Source organism: Canis lupus, chromosome 38, assembly GCF_011100685.1.
Source record: "Canis lupus familiaris isolate Mischka breed German Shepherd chromosome 38, alternate assembly UU_Cfam_GSD_1.0, whole genome shotgun sequence".
In the NCBI taxonomy this organism is placed as follows: Eukaryota; Metazoa; Chordata; class Mammalia; order Carnivora; family Canidae; genus Canis; species Canis lupus.
This window is the reverse complement of record NC_049259.1, coordinates 2,338,208-2,359,631: the sequence shown is the minus strand read 5'-3', so window position 1 is coordinate 2,359,631 and position 21,424 is coordinate 2,338,208. Positions and strand designations below refer to the sequence as shown.

The 21,424-nt window shown below is 54.1% G+C and overlaps 1 protein-coding gene across 5 annotated transcripts in view; it reads right to left on the bottom strand.

Annotated features, from left to right (window-relative positions):
* Positions 1 to 922: 922 nt before the first annotated feature.
* TMCC2 (transmembrane and coiled-coil domain family 2) overlaps positions 923 to 21,424 on the bottom strand; it is a 41,152-nt gene continuing 20,650 nt past the window's right edge. For 3 of the 5 annotated variants that reach the window (XM_038586015.1, XM_038586017.1, XM_038586018.1), the window contains exons 3-5: positions 4,535 to 5,475; positions 3,003 to 3,138; positions 923 to 2,489 (exon numbers count right to left, since the gene is read on the bottom strand). In XM_038586015.1, the coding sequence (XP_038441943.1) occupies positions 2,178 to 2,489; positions 3,003 to 3,138; positions 4,535 to 5,475 (1,389 nt within the window). In that variant the 3' untranslated portion in view covers positions 923 to 2,177. Of the gene's footprint in view, positions 2,490 to 3,002; positions 3,139 to 4,534; positions 5,476 to 6,211; positions 6,668 to 15,222; positions 15,420 to 21,424 lie in introns of those variants that run through there. The other 2 variants (XM_038586020.1, XM_038586019.1) reach the window with 2 other exon arrangements.

The following is a 21,424-nucleotide window of genomic DNA, read 5'->3' as shown; positions in this document are numbered from 1 at the left end:
AAACTCCTATAGGGTTCCAGAGGGGGAGGATGAATTAAGTGCTCCTCTCCTGGAGGCGCCAGCATGGCACTCTCTCTGATCCAGGTGCAGAGTGGTCCCTGACTCCCAGGGCCCCCTGGAGCCCAAGGCCACAAATACAGCTGCAATTTGTGACTTCTCAGACCCACAGAACCACAGAATGTCAGAGCCCTTTGAAATGAGCAGCTGCCGCATCCATCTCCCATTACAGATGTGGGAACTGAGGCCAGAGAGGGAATAGGAAATTGGCCACAGGTGTGATTATGGGCCAGGACTCAGGAGTGAGTCCCTCCTCCTCTCACTAGGAACAGTCAGGAGGCACCCCCACACCCCCCCCCCCTCAAGGTCCTACAGGGCTCCTGCTGGGAAGCCAGGGCCTTCTGTGAGTGCCTGTAATTGCCAGGGTGGGGAGTTGCAGCCACAGCGGGTAGATCGAGGGCCTCACTGAGGCTCCTGGCTCCTGGTGAGCTAGTGATCTGTGCTGGGGCTGATAAGGTCCAGGCAACTCCAGCAGACGCTCCTCTTGGGACTGAACCCTGAGAACTGGGGGAGTATGGACTCTGCTGCCCTCTCGTGGCCACACCGGGCCTGCCTGCTGCTGTCCTGGCTTCCAGCTGCTGGTCTTGAAGCTTCTGGCATCTCTCTCCCAATCCCCTCCCCCTGGAAAGTGCTCTGGTGGCTGGACAGGGTGGCATCATCTCACTTCCCTATCACAGAGGCCACAGCTTTGTCTGCACAAAGCAGGACGGGAAGAGTGCATGATGGTTTGTTTAGTGTGGGATCCTGGAAGAAGGTGGCCTCAGGCCAACAGGGGAGGCCCAGTCTGTTACCCAGAATCCCTGGATGCAAGGAGAGACCCGGTGGTTTCCACGGAGATGACCCCATCAACCAACACTAGACAGGATGCTTTGAAAATTTAGAGGATATTTATTTTTCAGGAAGGTCCACCATGGCTGACAGGCACGACCATTCACCGCTCTAGGGGATTTCTCTTTCATTCTGCGAGAAATGCCCTCTGTTCTTGGAAGTGCCCGTGGGAAGAAGGCTGGGATGTGAAGAGAAACCATACACAACACTCCAGAGCCTTAAAAAAATAAAGCAACAAACAACTTCCTCCACACAAATACACACATACAAAATAAATAGATGTATAAAAGAGAGGCTACGCTCCTCCCATCCTGGTTGAGGGGCTGCTTTGGGAGTGTGGGGCTGGGTGGCTTTGCCCCGTTTCCCCCAGCCAGGATTATCCAGAGGCGAAATGGTATGGAAGTGCCGGACAGCCAAGAATAAGCCCTGGCTTCCGGGAGAGGATGGGGGCAGGCCCTCTCCCTGGAGCTCAGTGGGGATCAGGTACAAAGGAACAAATAAATAAATAAATAGAATCCAACATGCTCCCAGAGGCCTAAGGGCTTAGGCTGAGGCTCAGGGGCCCCTGGGGCCTGTTTCCCTGAAAAGAGCAGATCCAGTGACAGGCAGAAAGAATCACAGGGAAAACACAAGTCCAAAAAGCCACACCCCACCTGGCCTCCAGAGCCTGCATCCTTCGTATCCTGGGAAAGGCCCAGCCCAGAAGTGAACCTCAAACCAGCTCTGGAAGGAGGGATGGACTGAGCAGGTGCCTGGAGGCTGGTGGGGGGGCCTACCCTCTGCCCCTGGCATTCTCTGAGGCCAGCAGAGCCTTGCCCCCACCGCTGCCCTCTGACTTCACCCTGACCCTCTCCGCAGGAGGGAACTGTAGAGCTTCCAGGTTGGGCTCTTCCCTAGAAGGGTCGAGGGCTGGGGCAGGGCCCTCTCCTGCGCCTATTCCTACTGGCTTTCCTGACTTGCCGCATCCTGAGTCAGCTGGGAGAAGTCCTTGTGTGACTGGAAGTAATCAGAACAGCTCATCCCAGTGTCCTTCTCTGCTCCGTTTGGCCACAGATGTCCCCACTGTCTCCAGGCAGGGCTGCACTTGAAGCTCCCCTCAGGCCAGCAGGGAGAAGGCGTCAGACAGAAGCAACAGAGAAGGGGGCAGGAGCCGCTGGAATGGACAGTTTGGGCAAGAGGCCAAACCAGACACATGAAGAAGTCCAAGGGACTTGGGAATCCCAGGGTCCCTCCTGGAGAAGCATAGCCACCTCGGGGCCAGGGAGAACGCGGGGCAGGGGTGGGCTGGCCGCTCAGCTGGGCAGCAGCACGTGCTCCAGGAGGTAGGTGAGGGAGTCCCAGTGCTTCCAGAGGAGGAAGAGGACGAGGACCAGGAGGGCGGTGCTGGTGATGCGCAGGCGCGTCTTCATGAGGGGCGTGATGAAGTTGGCGATGGTGGACACGAACACCAGCAGCACGGCCATGAGCGCCAGGATCACGTTGATGAACTTGCCCAGCAGGGCCCGCGCGTTGGCATTCTCCACACCTTCTAGCTGTACCACCTGCTGCTGCTGCTGCTGCAGCTCCAGCTTGGTGACCCGGGTCAGGCAGGACTCCACAGCCTCCTGCAGGGGTGGGCAAGCAGGAGCTCAGGGTGGGCCGGCCCCCCCAGGCCGTCCCTACCTGCCCCCCAGAGAAGGTGACAGTGCACAGGGGGCCCCTGACAAAGGTCAGGCAGGGACAGGTGGATGAGCTGTGGCTGGGGCCAGTCCTCTAATTACAACTATTTGGGGGACGGCAGGAAATCAGAGTGGCGAGGGGTGTGTGTGGTGTGCACAAGGAGATGGGGCACAACTGGCCCAATCCCGGGAGCTTCCTTTCTGGGCAGTCTAGGCCCTGGAAATCCCAACGATTCACTGGCAAGGCTGCCGTCAAAGAGCTCTGTGCAAAGGCTCGCACAAAGCCAGCCTGGGCCCACCTTGCTCCACTCTCCGCCCTGCCCCGCGCGTCCTCTCCATCCGCAGACCATCCACCCAGCCTGTGTCCATCGGCCCCACTGGGTAAAGCCCTTGGTCTCCGGCTGCAGCCAGCTCTCTCAGCATGTCTGGGCACCCCCCAGGGTTGGTCTCTGGTCATACCTGGATGTCCCGTGCCCTCTCGTAGGACTGATAGGCCACCTTCTCCTCCATGCTGGCCAGCTCCTGCTTCAGGTTGGTCATCTCATTCTGGTGAAGCTCGGTCAGGTCATTGAGCTGCTCCTCTAGCCTCTCATACCTGGCAGGGGGCAAGGAGTGGCACCAGTCTTGGCCCCCTCACCTCCCTTCTCTCCCCAGAATCAACTTCATTTCTCAACCCGCCCAACACACGTGTTCTGCCCCATGCCAGTTTTAACAGCAAGGACAACAAAAGTTACTATATACACAGCCCTGCCTCTGTGCTGGCACTGTGCCAAGACTCCACCCACATCATCTCGGAGATCTTTACCACCCTCAACTCCACGAGGTAAATCCTAGTGTCATCCCAGAGAAGACTGAGACAGCGAGAGGTTAAGGAACCCGCCTAAGATCACACAGCTCATGAATGGAGGAGTCAGGGATTCAGGGACTTCAACGTGAGCCTCTGAGCCCTGGACTGAGATGCTCTCCTGGGCACCAGGGATATGGTGATACAGAGACACGATTCCTATTGTGCAGGCACAACATCTCTTACACGGGGTAGTTAGTTTACAGGCAGGGTGTCCCCTTAAGTTCCCAAACCTTCTTCATGTATATAAGGAAGAAAAAGGAAAAGTGCTAATTAGGGAAAAGATCGCCAAGAATCCCAGAGAGCAAATGCCAAATCCCACGTGAGAGGCATCCAGCAAAAGGGCGGAGGGGGCAGAGGGGAAGGAGGGACCAGAGACTCCAGCTTCAGTCCAATGTGTGAACGGACTGTGCCAGCAGTTTATATACTTTGATGTTACAGATTTGGACTCATTTAGCCCTCATTAACCCTAGGAGGAAGGATTCGTGTTATTTCCAGTGTATAGACAAGGAGACCAAGTGTGGGGAGCATTAACTACTTTGCTCAACATAAATAGTAGAGCTAGGAGTGGGTGGGTGGGTGGTGGAGAGACACAACTGGTGTGGCTTAGCCAGTTAAGCACTTGCATTTGGTCAGGTCATGATCCCAGGGTTCTGGGTTTGAGCCCAGGACCTCTCTCTGCCTCTGCCCCTCCCCCTGCTCATGTGCTCTCTCTCTCTCTCTCTCTCTCTTCTCTCTCTCAAATAAATAAACAAAATCTTAAAGGAAAAAAATAGAGTCAGGGTTTGAACCCAGGTACTTGGCTCCAGAGTCTGTGCTCTTTAGTCTTTCCAGATGAGAGGCCACATAGCTGGTTCCTGCCTCAGTTTCCCCTGCTGTACACGGAGCCCATAACCATCAAGGAGGGATGCTGGAAGCTCCTGAGACAGGCCGCACCTTCTCTGCATAAGCAGGTCCCACAACCCTATCTTCCAGTTGCTCCTACCAGCCTGGAGGCAGGCGTCCTGGGGCCTCCCCTGGCTCTGTCCAGCAGCCTCAGGCCCTTCTGCGTGCACGTCCCTGTGCTTCCGCAGCCCAGAGTCTGACCAGGGTGCCATGGCCTCAGGCCGGGCTGGCGGGGCAGCAGCGTGGCTGAGGGTGGGCCTACCTGTAGCGTTCCTCCTGCAGGCACTGGGTCATGTAGGTGTAGTCCCGCTGCAGCTGAGCCTTCAGGTCCTCCATTGAGTCCTCCAGGTGGGACTGCCCCTCCTTGATCTCGCGCAGCTCCTCTAGCAGAGCGTCCAGGTTTCCGGGGGCCCCGTACAGTGCGCTGGACTTGGGGCTTCCGAGCGCCCCAGCTGGTCCAGCGCCGGAGTTGCTGCCCGCCCCGGCCGAGCTGGCGCTGGCGCTGGAGCACTCGTCGTCGCTGCCGTACTTGGGGCTGGACACGAGGGTGGCGCTGCCACTCAGCGCCCGTGCCGCCTCCTCAGGGGGCCCGTCTTCCAGAGGGTCCTTCAAGTGGGCGATGTTGTCGGCGCTGCCAAACTTGTTGCGGATGAGGCTGGCAAACTCCCGGGGCTTGGACACCACGGCGGTGTGGGTGGCCTGCGAGAGGCCCGAGAGGCTGCCCTTGACACCCTCCACCACGCCACCCCCAAAGCCACTGATGCCCGCACGCACGTTGGCACCCACGTCCTTCAGCCCCTGCTGCATGTCCCGCAGCACGTCCTTGGGCTGCCGCGAGGGCCCATTCTGCTCAATCTCCTTCAGCCGCCGGCGGTAGTGCTCCAGCTTCTTATGCAGCTGCGCAATGGTCTGGGCTGACTTCTGGTTCTTCTTCTCGAACACTTGCTTGATGCGTGACACCTGCTGCTTGTCCGCATTGTTGGCCAGCTTCAGGTACTCGGCCACGTTGTCGTCCCTCGCCTCCTGCTCGATCTTGATCTGCTCGGTGATCTTCAGGATCTTCTGGTGCAGGTGGTCAATGGCAGCCTTGGTCCGCTGGGGGTCTGGGGCCCCATCTGGCACATCCAGGCTGATGGGACCATCAGTGTCACCGTGGCTAGGGCCTCCGGGGAGGCTCAGGGCTCCGAGGTCTCCCTTGTCGACCTGGGGAAGAAGGCAGGCATGGTTCAAACATGAAACCACGGGAGGGAACACAGCAGGATTCTCTCATGTGTCCGTGGACACCCCTGGACTTGGTTTCTCTGCCTGGAAGACAGTGCAGGATGAATAGGAAGCTTCAAGGCAAGAGTCCAAAATAACAACCACTACCACCATAGGATTCCTTTTACGAGTACCTTTTTTTAAAAAGCAAGATTTTATTTCTAAGTAATCTCTACACCCAACGTGGGGCTCGAACGCACAGTTCTGAGATCAAGAGTTCCATGCTCCAACAACGGAGCCGGCCGGGTGCCCCTACAGGTGCCATCTCGAAGGGCCCTCACGTCTGTGATCTACCTAAATCCTCACAACACCCCTGAAATGCAGTCAAGGTAGATCTATCCCTCCTTCGGCCCAGAGAGTTCAAATAGTTGCTCAGGGACATACAGCTATGAAAAATGGAACCTCTGGCCCAGAACTCTTGATGCTCCATCACACGGACCGAGCCGATCCGAGGCTTCAATGGAGTCATGAGATTGATTTCTTAGGGATGAGACAAGTTGTCCCTCTGGACTCAACCTCTCCAAAAGCCTCCTGCCTTGAGCAGGCCTCTCCCTCTGAAGCCCATACTTTAGCCCCATGCAGGCGCAGGAAGCCTCGCCACCCTCCCCACCCCGGCTTCCCTAATGCAGTTCAGCAGGTCACCTGCCTCTGCTGACACCCCACCCAGCCCGTCCATCACCTTCCAGCTGTCTCCAGTTGTTGGCAATCTCTTCCGCTTCATGATGGTGGGGGCACCCGGCCCTGCCTGGTCTCCCAGATGCAGGAGAAGAGCACGCCCCCACCAGCCCTGCTGACCAGGGCCCGAGGAAGCAGGGACTAGTCTGGGGGGCCTGAGGGTACCAGGGCCCAGCTCAGAGGGGGCAAGTGTGCAGGAAGGAGAGGATAGTCCCTTTGCACACCAGTAAGCAGGCGTCCCAAGTACATCAGGGTGGTACAGAGAAGAGAGGCTGAGAAAGGATGGGGCTGGTGGGGAGAAAGGAAAGAGAGGTCGCAGGAGATAGGAAAGATGGGAAACGGGGGTCAGATGAAAGCGGGTGGGCCCGAGTCCAGCTGTCCCACAGCCGGCTCCCCCTGAGCTGCTGAGGAGCTCTCTGTCCGCAGCTGGGTCCCCAGTGTCTTATCGCCATGCAAGAACGGAAGCAGCAGGAAATGGCTCAACCCCATGTATTTTTACACACAGCACACCCCAGTACGGCCGGTCGGATCATTCGCTCTCGGTGTGTGGGGGGCGGGATGAGGTATGTGTGGGGGAAGGGGTTCAACACAAAGAAAGAGCCCGATCACACACACCGGAACCGGAAGCAGCCTGTGCCAATTACAGGCAGAAGTCACTGGACTCCGCTTCTGCCGAGGTGCAGTTATTGGAAAACACTACTGAGAACAGAAGCCCTGCCAAAGCCAGGAGCCAGGGGACGGTGCTCCTCTGTGGGCTTCCTCTGGGGCCTTTTCAAGTCACAGCTCCTCTGGGGATACTGGGGACAACGCCAATCCCTTCTCCAATCTCTCCCCGCACGTCTGCCCTGGGTCTCCCTTGGTGTCCCCTGGCCCTCCCTCTAGGCGCTCATACCTTCAGGATCTGGCTCCTCCAATTTTCTGACGTTGTATACCAGAGGAGCCAATTCCACAGTCTACTTTAGATGGTCTGTCCTGGGACGTCTGGGTTGCTCAGCGGCTGAGCATCTGCCTTCAGCTCAGGGCATGATCCTGGGGTCCTGGGATTGAGTCCCCCAATGTGCTCCCTGCATGGAGCCTGCTACTCCTTCTGCCTGTGTCTCTGCCTCTTTCTGTGTGTCTCTCATGAATGAATGAATGAATAAATAAATGAATGAATGAATGAATAAATAAATAAACTGTCCCGAAGTCTGTCACACTAGTTTGACTTATTTAAACCCCTTTCTTTTTTTTTTTTTTTAAGATTTTATTTATTTATTCATGAGAGATGCAGAGAGAGAGGCAGAGACACAACATAGGTTGAGGGAGAAGCAGGCTCCATGCAGGGAGCCTGACATGGGACTCGATCCCGGGTCTCCAGGATCATGCACTGGGCTAAAGGCGGCGCTAAACCGCTGGCCACCCAGGCTGCCCTAAACCCCTTTATCCTGTGCTATTCCTGTAGTGATGACAAGACAGCCTATCTCTCCATTGCCCTGACTCTCAGTATCCCCACCTGAGAAATGGGGAGATACTCTCAGGTCTTTGTGAGGATTACACATGATGTCTAGCAAGCACTTAGCCCAGGGACAGAGGGACATACAGAACGCACTTACAAATGCTGTCTGGATCTAGGCAGCACAATTTGGGGTGGGGAGGGTGGGAAATGAATTTTAATTAAGAGATTATACCAACCAATTCACTCAATATTGATACCACAGCATAGATATTGAACAAAAAATTAAATTCTCTAGGAACACGTGACTTTTTTTGAGAGGAGAGCACTTGTAAGCGAGCAGTGGGGGGTGGGGGGAGAGGGAGGGGCAGAGAGAATCTTAAGCAGGCTCCGTGCTCAGCACAGAGCCCAACACAGGGCTTGATCCCACGACCCTATGATCATGACCTGAGCTGAAATTAAGAGTCAGACACTCAACTGACTGAGCCCCCCAGGTGCCCAGACTTTTAAGATTAAATAATCTGGTCCTCTTTTAAGGCCACTGTGCTTCTAAAGAGGCTCAATTCTCTTTTGCCTTCTTTGTGGGAGACAAAACGTCCAAAAAGTGAATTTTTGGGTCTGGCTGAAAGCTGGCTTGATGCTTGGAGCTAGGCAGTTTGCTGTCTCTGTACAGAGACATCTGTTGCAAGGACTGGGAGGGGTGTGGGAGGAGCTAATGAGACAAGGGATGCCATGAAAAGTAGAAGTGCTTTAGGACTCCGAGGGTGTATAAAATAGCAACTCTCCCCCTATCTTGGCTTTCCTCTGGCAGCTTGGTGTGTCTCCTCCCGTGATTTAGAGTGTGTCTAGCTTACAAATGGGAAGGCAGAGTGGAAGCCGGCTATGAAATACCCATGAATGGGAGGAGAACAGACATTCCTGGGAAAATGCACTGGGGCCTGATGGGCGGCTGGAGTGGCCCGAGACTGGGGTCCTGGCCCCCTCATCTGCCCTTTTTCCCTGTCCTGGGACCCAGACTCGAGCCTGAGGGTCCCATAGCAGGACACCAGCTCCTTCCTGCCACTCCACTGGCATCGATCACACCTAGATCCTGTTGGGCACCCCCAGTCACAGAACACCTCCACTCTCCCTCCTCCTCCACGGAGGAAGGCACATGTTGGAGGTGGAGGAAGGTGGAGAGTTCTCCATGCTCCCCATCCCCCCGACAGTAGGAGGGCCCTTTCAGGACTGGACAGAGACCGTTATTAAGGGACAGAAAATAAAGGAGGTGACTGACAGCAGGCAGAAGTATATAAAGAGGAAGAATACTTTAAGAAAGGAAGAAAAGTCAAGCATAAGATGAAAAAGTATGATGGATGGAAAAAGCAGAAGAGGAGAAACAGATTTGGGGGGGAAAAAAAGCACACACACACAAAACACAAAGCACAAAGAAAAGCAATAAGATTGCAGGATTATTTACAATAGCCAAGGATGAAAGCAGCCCCAGTGTCCACGGACCAACGGATGGATGAAGAAGCAGCGGTTTATGTACACAATGGAATATTGCTCAGCCATAAAGAAGAATGAAACCTTTGGCGTCTGGGTGGCTCAGTGGTTGAGTGTCTGCCTTTGGCTCAGGGCGTGATCCTGGGGTCCTGGGATCGAGTCCCACATTGGCCTTTTGTAGGGAGCCTGCTTCTCCCTCTGCCTCTGTCTCTGCCTCTGTCTCTGTGTCTCTCATGAATAAATAAATAAATAAAATCTTTAAAAAAAAAAAAAAAAAGAAGAGTGAAACCTTGCCATTTGCAATGCCACGGATGGATCTAGAGAGTATAATGCCAGGAGAAGTCAGTCAGTCAGAGAAAGACAGGTACTGTATGGGGCAGCCTTGGTGGCTCAGCGGTTTGGCGCCGTCTTCTGCCCAGGGCATGATCCTGGAGACCTGGGATCAAGTCCCACGTCGGGCTTCCTGCATGGAGCCTGCTTCTCCCTCTGCTTGTGTCTCTGCCTCTCTCTCTCTCTCTGTCTCTCATGAATAAATAAATAAAATCTTAAAAAAAAAAAAAAGACAGGTACTATATGATTTCACTCACACGTGGAATTTAAGAAACAAAACAAATAAAGCAAAAAAGAGACAAACAAAAACACAGACTCCTAAACACAGAGAACAGACTTGTGGTTGCCAGAGGAGGAGGGTGGAAGGGAATGGGGGACACAGGTGAAGGGGACAAAGAGTACACGTATCATGATGAGCACTGAATCATGTATAGAGTTGAATCATTACTTTATACACCTGAAACTAATACAACACTGTGCGATCATTACACTTCAACCAAAAATAAAAAGAACAGCACAGAGACAGGGCAGAGGGCCTATGCAGGGTGATGGAAAGAGCACCAAATTTGGAGTCAGACATGGATTTAGACCCTAGCTCCATCCCTCCCAAGCTATGTGCCCTTGGGTAGGTCACTAAGTTTTCTGGGACTCCCTCTTCTCATCTGAAAAAGGGAGGTAACCCCACCTCCCTCCAAGGGTTGTCAGGAGGATAAAATCAGACTCTGAGAGTCTACTGGAGACTCTCTCTCTCCCTCTGCCTCTGTCCCTGCCCCCTACTCACACACTCTCTCTCTAAAATAAATAAATCTCAAAAAACATAAACACGTAAAAATTTTTTTAAATGAGTGTGCCAGGGCAGCCTGGGTGGCTCAGCGGTTTAGCGCCGCCTTCAGCCCAGGGCCTGATCCCGGAGACCCGGGATCGAGTCCCACGTCGGGCTCCCTGCATGGAGCCTGCTTCTTTTTTTTTTTTTTTTTTTTTTTGGAGCCTGCTTCTCCATCTGCCTGTGTCTCTCTCTCTCTCTCATGAATAAATAAAAATCTCAAAAAAAAAAATGAGTGTTCCAACAAGTGCTTATATACAGATGCTCGTAGTAGCACTTCTCACAATAGCTGAAGGGTGGACACAACTCAGATGTCTATTAGCCAATGAACAGGCCAACAACACTGGTATATCCATACAGTGGAGTATCATTTGATCACGAAAGCAACGAAGTACAACGGTTACATACTACAGTGTGGATGAACTCTGAGAGTATCACACTAAGCAAAAGAAGCCAGGTGCAAATGGTCACTTTCTGAAAGACTCCATTGATATGAAATGTCCAGAATGGTTATATCCATAGAGACAGAAGGCAGATTAGGGGTGGCCAGGGGCTGGGGGTGGGGGAGGAGTGGGGAGTGGCTGATAAACGGATCTGGGTTTCCTTTGGGGGTGATGACGATCTTCTGGAACTAGACAGAGGGGGTAGATTGTAAAACCTGGATGTGGAAGGTGAGGGGTCCTCCAACTGCCAGCTCTGGCCACAGCTCCAACTAAGGTGCTGTCGCAGGGTGGGTCTGTGAAAGGGTGTCTGGGTCCTCCATCTTACCCTCTCATTTTTTTTTTTTCCTTTTTTTTTTTTTAATTTACGATAGTCACAGAGAGAGAGAGAGAGAGAGAGAGAGGCAGAGACATAGGCAGAAGGAGAAGCAGGCTCCATGCACCGGGAGCCCGACGTGGGATTCGATCCCGGGTCTCCAGGATCGCGCCCTGAGCCAAAGGCAGGCGCTAAACCGCTGCGCCACCCAGGGATCCCTCATTTCCAACAGAGTAAACGCTCTTTCTCACTCCCAACCTCCTGTCCTGGGACGGGGACGGATCACTCAACCCCTGGTCCCTAGTGGGCGGGAACTCCCTGGGTTCAGCTAGAGCACAGCAGCAAGTGGGCTGCAAAGGCACCACTGCTCCTCTCTCAGAACCATCACAGAGCTTCACTCGGCCCAGGCCACCCAGCCCTCTGCCCATGCCCAGCATCCAGCAACACACCTGGAGTTTGTGGCTTCTCCAGCCCCCTCTCCTGAAGTGCCTGCCCCAAGATTAACCTCTGTGCATGGACCAGGCAAGTTCTTACAAGAGGAGAACGCTGGAGGGAGAGCTGTGCTTCCTTCCATGATGCCATTCCCTCCCAGGGAAGGCATGTCATGCTCCCCGCTCACAGTCCCTACCAGCCAGGGCTGAGGTCACAGACCTCGTTCTAAACAGTGACTGAGGTCCAAGAAGTCCTGGTGAATGTTCTAGAAGAGCCAGAGATGGGATGTTGTCTAAAGTGTCCAGGGTCCAACTTTCTCTCTTCCTCTCCCTTGCTGCCTGAACCTGAGAGCTCCCCCTCCGCGTGGCCTCACGGAGCCTCAGACTCTCCTCCCTGCCCCCTTCTGGCAGTTATGAATGAAGCCGGATTAGGCACGTTGCCAGATTACAGGAGCTCCCAGGCCCCCGGCTCCTGCGGGCCTCCCAGGCCTGAGCTCATGTCCTCTGTTAACCTGGGTCTGGACATGGGACAACGGCTCTCTCTTGCACACCAAGCAGCCCAGCTGTCTGGATCCCTGAGGCCAGGAGCACACGGTTCATGAAACGGGCAGAAAGCATCCAGGCTCGCATGAAACTGTGCAGGGAGGAGAGGTACCAGCTACTGTGAAATGTGGATTGTGCTTCTCTTTCCTCAGCAATGGAATAAATACATGAAGCGTTTTTTAGGGTGAACCACACCAACAAGCCCCACTTACAAGGAAGGAGTTGTGTGCTCCAGACCTGTGCTCCCGCGGGCCTGCAGAGGGCTCCCAGCCTGACTTCCTTCCCCAGGGGACAAGAGCCCCTTCCTGGATTTACAAGTACTACCGTTCAGGTCCCCAGGGTAGGCTGACACAGAAGATGAGGACTTTGTCTTAGCTCTCTGCTCAGGGATCGAAAAGCCAACACTAAGGTCACTCTTAGACCAAGAAGGGAGGGAGGAAAAGAAGAGCCCTGGAGCTTCTATGCTCCCCTTCAGAAGAGCAGGGCAGCCTTCAGGCTCCCTCCCAGGGTGGGAACAAGAGGGTCTGTGGGTCTGGCCAAGCAGGTAGAGATCCATGCAGGATGCTGCTCCTGAGCAGCCTGGGCTTCCAGTGGCTAAGAGCCCCGGAGCCAAGCGTGATGGGGCTGTGGGGTCCGCGTGACTCAGTAGAGATGCTTCCATCTGCTGACTTCTGACCCCAGTGACTCTGATTTGAGCACCCCTCTCGGGATGGAGAACACTCAGGATCACTTCGCTACGAGTCCCCAGAGGGAAAGGGAGGCAAGCCAGGGCCAGGGTGGAAAGGAACATTGATGGCCGGCCTCCAATCCTTCTGCCTACAGAGGAAGTTTGACCTTATGGGGAAGCTGAGAGGGAGGGAACCTGACATTTCCCACACCAGCCTGATATTCCAGCCAGAGCTGGAGAGATGATCCCAACCGCTGGTCCTGGAGTCAGGGGCTACCCCAATTCTCCCAAACCAGCAGGCACAGCCTGTGGGGCTGCTGGCTCTTTCTCTTCCTGGTGGGGAAGTGAGGGCAAGTCTGAGTCTTGCTCAGTCTCAGCTCTGGACACACCATCACAGCTGACCCATGCACCCCCTGCCCCCATGCGGGAAAGGCTGGGGGGGCCAGAGGGGGGAGGTACTGGCCCACCCAGCGGTCCCACTGGTGCCTGGGAGCCTAAGCGGCTTTTCTCCAGAGGCAGGGAGGCAAATGCCGAGGCACTTACTGGAGTACACGTGGGGCGGTGTATACCCAGGTCTGTTCACTGGGGTACAGCGGGGTAAAAGACTCCTCCAGCAAGGCCCCAGCTACCACAAGGGGAACTCAAGGGGCAGGAGCCCGAGGGCCCCCGGCTCTTCTCACAGTGCCCCTTCCCCCCTGGCATGGCCTCAGAGGCTTTACAAGGAATTGCATGCTGCAACAAGGGATTCGAGGTGTGGAGCACAGACAGGGAAATGCACTCCTCATCCTTTCAGGCAGCACATGCAATCTCGAGGCAGCTGAACCCTGGGGTGGAGGTTCCTCTAGGCCTCTGCCTGCAGCAGGCAGGTCCTCCCTCCCACCTGGCCCTCAGGCTTACCCTCTTCCCTCTATCGTCCCCTAGCCCTCCACTTTTCATCCCTTCTGACAGGCCCAGCCAATGGTTCTGGCCAAATCCATCCATTCCCCTCAGCTATTCATCCCCTGCCCTGCTGACAAAAATACCCTTTCCCACACAAATGTCCTGCACACTCCTATGCCTCCTCACATCCATGGGTTCCTGGGTGGGCCCAGAGCTACCCTCCAGCCTTGGAGCCTCCTCCGTTCTCCATCCTGCAAATTCTCCAAAAGCTCCAGGCACCCAGCACCTTGTTCCTTCTGAACTCTCTACTGTCCACCTGGGGTCAGTGCTCACCTGACCTTCATGCCCCTTCTGCCTGTCAATGTTTCTATGTAGACAGAAGCTCCTCTGGCTCCAAGAGAAGTGACACATGGCCACTGGTTTCCAGAGGCATCTGTGCCAGGGTTCACCCACGTTCCTGCACCGGACTTCCTGACCTAATCCCAGGGGCCCTCCTGCGACACTCCTCAGCCTAAGCCTGGAGGCCTGGTGTTTCCCTCCCTGCTCCCTGCTCCTGTCCACAGAGACTTCTCCGGAACAGAGACAGGGGGCCACACCTTGGGAAACCAGAGGGCAAGCCCAAGCCGCCTGGCTTTCTCCCAGCCCTGCCCAGTGAACTTCTCTCCTCCCGCCCACCAGTGGCCTCACCTGTGTGGATACCGTTTCCCAAAGCCGTGCTGGTGACAGGGTGCCAGGACCTCTGAGGCTCCAGCTTTCCACGGGCTGGGCCAGGCCGCCAGGGTCACAGTCCCTGGGCAGCACTGGGCTTGCCAAGGGAAGCCGGGGTCTGCGAGCAGGTGTGCCCAAGCTCCCAGGCTCTGCAGCCGCCATCTCCAGCCTGAGACCAGCCTGGGGATTAGGGGCGGATTGCTCTGGGAGATTTCCCCTCCCTGGGGCTCACGGGCTGCTCCTTCCCATCTGGGAGGAGACAGGCAGGATCACTGAGTAGACCCAGCTCAGATGAGTTGCCCCTCCCCCACCCTGCTCTGTCTCTCCCCATGTCCAGCTGTTGCCCCTGTGAGTTCAGTGTCTGTGAGGACACCCAGGTGTGATGGGCAGCAACTCCAGCTCCAGTGTGTATGGGGGTGCAGCACATGGGGACACATGTACCTGCACCACTCACCCAGCTGGCTGGGTACTCAGCTCATCCCCTCCCACCAGCAGAAGCCCTTCTCACAGAGCCACAGTCCCATGGACTCCCCTTCTTCACCTCCTAATGGAAGTAGGGCTCCCAGCCAGGCTTCCAGGATGGAGAGGTCTTGAAAGCCAAAACGGTTGGAGTCTGGAGGGTACTTCTTACCAGATCCTAACAGCCAGCTCAGCCTGAAGCCCATACCTCTCTCCCTGCTGCCCTGCTCACCGACTTACGGCACCATCACCCAAGGCACCCTCCCTATCCAAGCACTCCCTGGGGAGTCAGAACTCAGCTAGCCTAACCCGGCGGGTGGCGGGGGACCCTCCTCTGCCCTCAGATATTCTTCCACAAATCTACTTTCTGCTCGGACACCACCACAACTACTTCTCCACGGGCTTCTGCTCCCCATTCCCTGCTCTCCTCCCTGCCCCACGCCCATCCCCCTCAGCATGGCCCAGGCAAAAACACCCAAGATCAAACAGATGGCAAACTCACAGCAGTTCTTTCCTCCTTGGACTTCATCTGGACAATCCCAGCAGGAAATCCTGTGAGTGGCCAGTAGAGGGGGCCAGAGGGCCACAGTTGAGGAGAGCAAGCCGGGTGCAGGGGAATGGGATGCCCAGGAGGGTTCAGGGCCAGGCTGGGTCTCTCCTGGGAGGCTTCCGAAGCAGAATCACCAGAGACCCGATCTTGCACCTACTTGAGCCAGGCGAGGGACTCAGGGCTTAAATACTGAGGGTTCACACGTGGTTAGGGTGGTCCCAAGAAGGTGCAAAGAGATAAGAAGGGCCCAGGGCTATCTCTGGGGCCCAACGCCAGGGCATGCAGCCCAAAATACCAAAAGCAGGAGTCCCCACACCCTGCGCTCATGGAAACCTTACAAACACTAATGGTGGCCGATGACTTGGAGTTTGTGACCAAAGGAACCTAGCAAAAGCACTTCAACAGGTCCCAATTGTGGGGGCCAGCTCAGACACATGCAGTCAGGGATATGAGGGTCAGGGAATACTTCCAGCAGCTCCAACACCTGCAAATGATCTCTCTCCTAATGTACTTGATTTTTACTTTATGCTTTGGCATAAAGCATAACTCTTTATGCTTTGGCATAAAGCATAACTTTGGCATAAACACTGACCCTCCCTCAATATTTAGAATGACCAAATGGCCTATCTCATTGAGCTGCCACAGAAACAGTCTATCAGGGATGCCTGGGTGACTCAGTGGTTGAGCATCTGCCTTTGACTCAGGTCGTGATCCCGGAATCCAGGATCGAGTCCCACATCGGGCTCCTCCCATGGAGTCTGCTTCTCCCTCTGCCAATGTCTCTGCCTGTCTGTGTGTGTGTGTCTCTCAGGAATAAATAAATAAAACCTTAAAAAGAAAGAAAGAAAGAAAGAAAAAAAGAAAAAAAAAGAAAGAAAGAAGAGAAAGAGAGAAAGAGAGAAAGAGAAAAGAAAGAGTCCATCTATTGCAGCTCCGTCCACAGACACAGCCCGATCTTTTCATACTAAGACATGCCTCCCCTCCCAGAACTAATGACAATCCTACAAAATAATATCTAAAGCATAAAAAGGTAAAGCATATCGGGACCAAAATGTTTTTGCACTCAGTCTCAATGCAGGTTAGATAATAACATTTCGGCTACTTCTAAATTATTGTCAAAAGACTTTACCTTAAAAAAAAAAAAAAAAAAAAGACTTTACCTTTTTCTAAATCCATAGCAGCTCTTACTGATTTTTTTTTCAGTATTTTTCACTGTAAAGGTTTTGTTTTTTTAGGATTTTATTTATTTGTTCATGAGAGACATGGAGAGAGAGGCAGAGACACAAGCAGAGGGAGAAGCAGGCTCCACGCAGAGAGCCCAACGTGGGGCTCGATCCTGGGATGCCAGGATCGTGCCCTGGGCCGAAGGCAGGTGCTAAACCGCTGAGCCACCCAGGACGTCCCAAGATTTTATTTTTAAGTCCTCTCTATACCCAACAAGGGGCTCAGAGTCATAACCCCAAGATCAAGAGTTGCACGCTCCACCAAGCCAGCCAGGTGCCCCTGCAATAGTGTTCTAGCTACTTCAGAAATTTTGGTTGGAAAACATCTACGATAGTGTTCTAGCTACTTCAGAAATTTTGGTTGGAAAACATCTACAAAAAATTTAAAAAGCCGTAATTTTAAAGGCCTCATTTTTTTATATTATAGGTCAAGTCAAATTCAGCATAATGCCTAAAATACTTCAAAAAATGTTCATTGAATAAATGAAACAATTAAAAAAAAATCTCTCCTAAAAAAAAAAAAAAAAAAAAAAATCTCTCCTTTGCCTCCCTCCTTTCCAGGCTCCACCAAGCTAAACTCTTCCACCTTTCCTTACAAGCAGAACAAAAGGAGGCTGTGGCAGCAGGAGACAGAGGTGGGGAAGAGGCTGAGTCAGCTAAGCTCTGGGTCCTTCTCAGGGGGTCTCACTCCCTGGACTGCCCAGGATCACAAAGGCTCTAAAGCACCAGAAAGAGGTTGAAAAGCCACATTGCACCACCAAAATGACCCAGAGGTCACCATATACAGGCTTCCGGTGTCTCCCCAATGGGAGGGTTCAGCTCCTCTGCTCCACGGACAACCCACCCATTAGCACAAACTGACCAGCAGGAAAAAGGGGTAGAGCTCAGGGGTGAACCAAGAGAAGAAACAAATAGAAACCAGGGGTAGGTCTGCCAGGAAAGCCAGAGGAGGAGAGATCCCTTTTCCTCTGGAGTCTCATCTTGTCTTTACATATGAAATGCTCCCTGACCTGCCAAGGACACAGGACTTCCTGCCCTGGGGGTGGGGAGGCCAGAGCCCAGGGAGTCGTGCTGTGGTAGGAAAGGTGATGGGAGCCCTGGATTTGTGTCTGAGTTCCGTACCTGCCATGGGACCTTGGTCAAGTCTCCATGGGCCCTGAGGCTCTGTGTCCCCAAATGCAGTGGGAGGCACATGTGAAGAGCAGGGGAGCCTGGGAAGGCCTGGATGAAGGGGAATGCATCACAGGAACACTCACCAAGGCTGGGCTCCGTAAGGGATGGCCAAGCCTTTCCGGGGCACAGCAGAGGGCCTGGAGCCCGAGGCCTGCCATAAACCCTCACCCTTCTGCCCACTAGCTCTGTGGCCTCCACGGGCCCTTCCTCATGGCAGTCTGGCAGAGGAGGCCCTCGGGAACAAGAGTGGTACCATCAGGAGGCAGGAGCACCCAGCCCTGGACACTCTCCATAGCCAAGCCTCAGTTTTCCTGGCTGCAGAATGGTACATATGATCATGAGCTCCCCGGGCTATAGTGAGGATATGATGGGAACACGTCTGACACGTAGGTGTTACCGAACAAGATGACTCGCACTGAGGCTCCCTTGCCACATGTGTATGTCCATGCACACGCATACACACACCACAGTCGCTCCACACGGTGCTCGGGAGACCAGGCCTGGGACAGAGAGCCAGAACAGCAGCTGCCATCTGAAGCCAAGTGGATAGCGGCAGGTGGATGTGGAAGGGCTACAGTGGACACTCAAGTACTGCACGTGGAAAGGACACAAGCCACACAGCAGCCTCCTTCTGCAGAGAGAAGGTGGCTGCTGAGTGAATGCCACCACGCGTACTTGCTGCTAAGTCCTGGTGGCCTGCTGCCCTGCTCCCCCACGGCCGCCGCTGCTTCCCGCTTCCCTGGCTGGCAGAGACACAGGTCCCAAGTCAGCTCAGGCAGGGTAGCCCTGTGGCTCCCACTCACTCATGGGTGCAGGCAGCTGGGCTGGGGCAGGTGTCTCTGGTGGTACTTGCTCTACTTTCCCAGGTAGCCTGAGTCTGGGGTGACAGATGGGCTGCCACTGTCCTAGGAGGGGACACTGGATGGAAGCCCCACTCCTGCATAGGGCCAGCAGGGCCCCAGCTTCTCCGTAGCTACACTCCCCTGGATTTACACTCACCTCAGAATTCTTAAGCCAGGCCCCTTCTTTCTCTAGGAACCATATTTTTCTTGTTTCTTTCTTTGTCCTTGTTATGGTTCCTTTGCCCCCTCCCCTTTTGTCTTCCTAGTTACTCTTCTTTCTCTTGGGGAAAAAAAAAAAAGCACAAACCACATATTTTGAAGGACAGGAAACCTGAGAAGCCATCGCTTTAGGAACTCAGGACAGCTAAATTTAGTAGCTCAGAATAGAAGGTGAGGCCTTCAAAATCTCAGGCTCCAGGTGCACTGTGAAAATCTCCCAGTTAGGATCCCTCTGTGGGCGGCTGCCCCTTCTCTACTGCTCACCTCTGAGAAATGGGGCTTGGGGAAGGGGTCAGCATTCAGAGTCCCTCCACTAACACTGGCTTGTTGACCCCACTAGAAGGTGAATTTACTTAGAAATCATGTTGCCAAAGAGCCCTGCTTCCCTCCCCCCTCCCCCACTGAAAGGCAGGAGGGCAGGAAGATTCCTAGCCTTCAGGATGAACTACAGCAACCAAGGTGGGGAGGTTTCCTAGGAGCGGGTGAACAGGCTTGTCCCCAAGAGCATGAAAAGCAGGAAGCAAAGGCCAGAGTGAGGAAGACTGGAGGGTGAACAGCATGCACACACCAGGCCACGTTTCAGCTGCTTCCAAGGAGGGAGGAGGCCATCTCTGCCACTTCCTGCTCCTTTGCCCAGCTGATGCTGTGGACACCTCCTACAGGAAGCCTTCCATAGGCACAGTCATGAGCCAGGTGCCAAGCAGTGGAGAGAACCATTCATTCTGGTCATTTTTAGAAAAATCAAAATTGGGGACACCTGCCTGGGTGGCTCAGCAGTTGAGCATCTGCCTTTGGCTCAGGACATGATCACAGGGTCCTGGGATCAAGTCCCACTTGCATGGGGTTCCCCAAGGGGAGCCTGCTTCTCCCTCTGCCTATGTCTCTGCCTCTCTCTCTGTGTCTCTCATGAATAAATAAAATCTTAAAAGAAAAAAGGGAAAAATCAAAATTGGTGTCAGGTGGGTAGAAAAAGATGACCATTTCATAGCCACCCTATTGCCTTGGTGGTAGGGATACTGCGGACAGTTCCAGGAGAAAGTGACCCAGAGAAGAAGTACCATTTCCTTTTTGGACAGTTTTTAGGAAGCAGAGCACCCCCAACCCCACACTATTTGCCAAGAAAAATCTAGAATGATTCCTTTCTAAAAGCACAGGATGAAAAGGGAGAACGTTTGGGCTATCCTGCTGACTCCAGGGCTCCTCACTTTCCGTGAGCTGCCCTGATTAAATGAGAAATGGATGTGATAGCACTCTGCAAGCTGCGGCATGCTGTTCAACTGAGTGCCTGAGCCAGCAAGGCTCAAAGGGACACGACCGGCAAGTCCTAGGGGTGTGCCCACCGTGCCATCGAGCCCCTGAGAAGTCAGTACACGGGCATGGGGCCCAGATCATATTTGGGTCTGAAGCTGCCTACTCAGGCAGTAAAGAAACCTTATATAATGAAGTTAATATTACAGAGCACTTGTCTTTCCAGGGCAGGGTTCACCTTTCCAGCCACCCAAAGGAGGTCATGGTATCACTTTGGATCTGACTGAGCTTCTGCTGAATTATTCACTAGTTATGGATACTAGCCCAGCTCTGGGGTCCCAGCAGTGGGCTCTCTGGAGAGGTGGGAAAGGATGCAGTGAGAACTTCCCAAATGCAGACTGGGGTGAACGTCCAAGAGGACAAAAGAAGCAGAGGCATGAGAGTCAGACTCTGGAGGATGCAGCAAACGGGCTGGGGGGTGCCAAGAACAGTCGGACATCCCAATATCCATCAGAGAGACAGAGGAAGGTTGGACAAGGCTACTGTTCCCCAAAACTTCACTCATTGCCTCCAGCCCCCACACTGCAGGGCAGGGGAGCCCTTGGTTCCTGGAGTCTAGACGGAATGCAGTAGGGTGTGTTTATTCACTTCTTCTGTTTCGGAGCCCTCTGCCCTGCGGGGTAGAAACAGAGAAAGCCCAGACAGGCCAGGAGAAGACAAAAGAGGCAGAGGAGGTGATCAGGTTAACGATACTACATTTCCATTGCCTCATCTGGCACCAGAGGGGACAGGGGTCGCGTTTCACATCTCAGGGATGTGGTGGATCCAGGGAGGAAGGTGCAGCAGTGGTTGGGGAGACCTGTGCCAGCTCCCATGACCCAAGCCCACATCACCAGGGCTGGCTCCTCGCAGTCTGGAACAGGATGACAGAGAGCTCCTGTTGCTGCTGTTAGGGGCTCTGGCGTAGGGCTGACACCCAAATCTTGAGCACACCTTCCACTGGGGTGCATCTCAGGGGGCTAAGGATCCCAAGGGAGGAAGGTGGGGACCTGAATGGAGTTTCCCCCCTGTGTCTGGGCTGGCATCCACTCAGTCCCTAGGGGCTGCAGATACAAGGTCTCCCACAAGTGTTTCACCCGAGCTAAGACACAAGAGGGTTGAAAGTGCAAGACACTGGGTCTTGTTAGGTAACTTGGACGTGATCTCCCTTCACCACCCACCCCTGGAATTCACTACTTCCAGAAGCCAGGGCTGATCTGGAAAACAGTGGGAACTTTCCATCTGGAAATTCATGAGGCTCCTGGGTGGCTCAATCGGTTAATCGTCTGCCTTCAGCTCAGGTCATAATCCCAGGGTTCTGGGATCAAGTCCTGCATCAACTGCCTGCTCATCAGGGAGTCTGCTTCTCCCTCTACACCTCCCTCCTGCTTGTTCTCTCTCTTTCATATT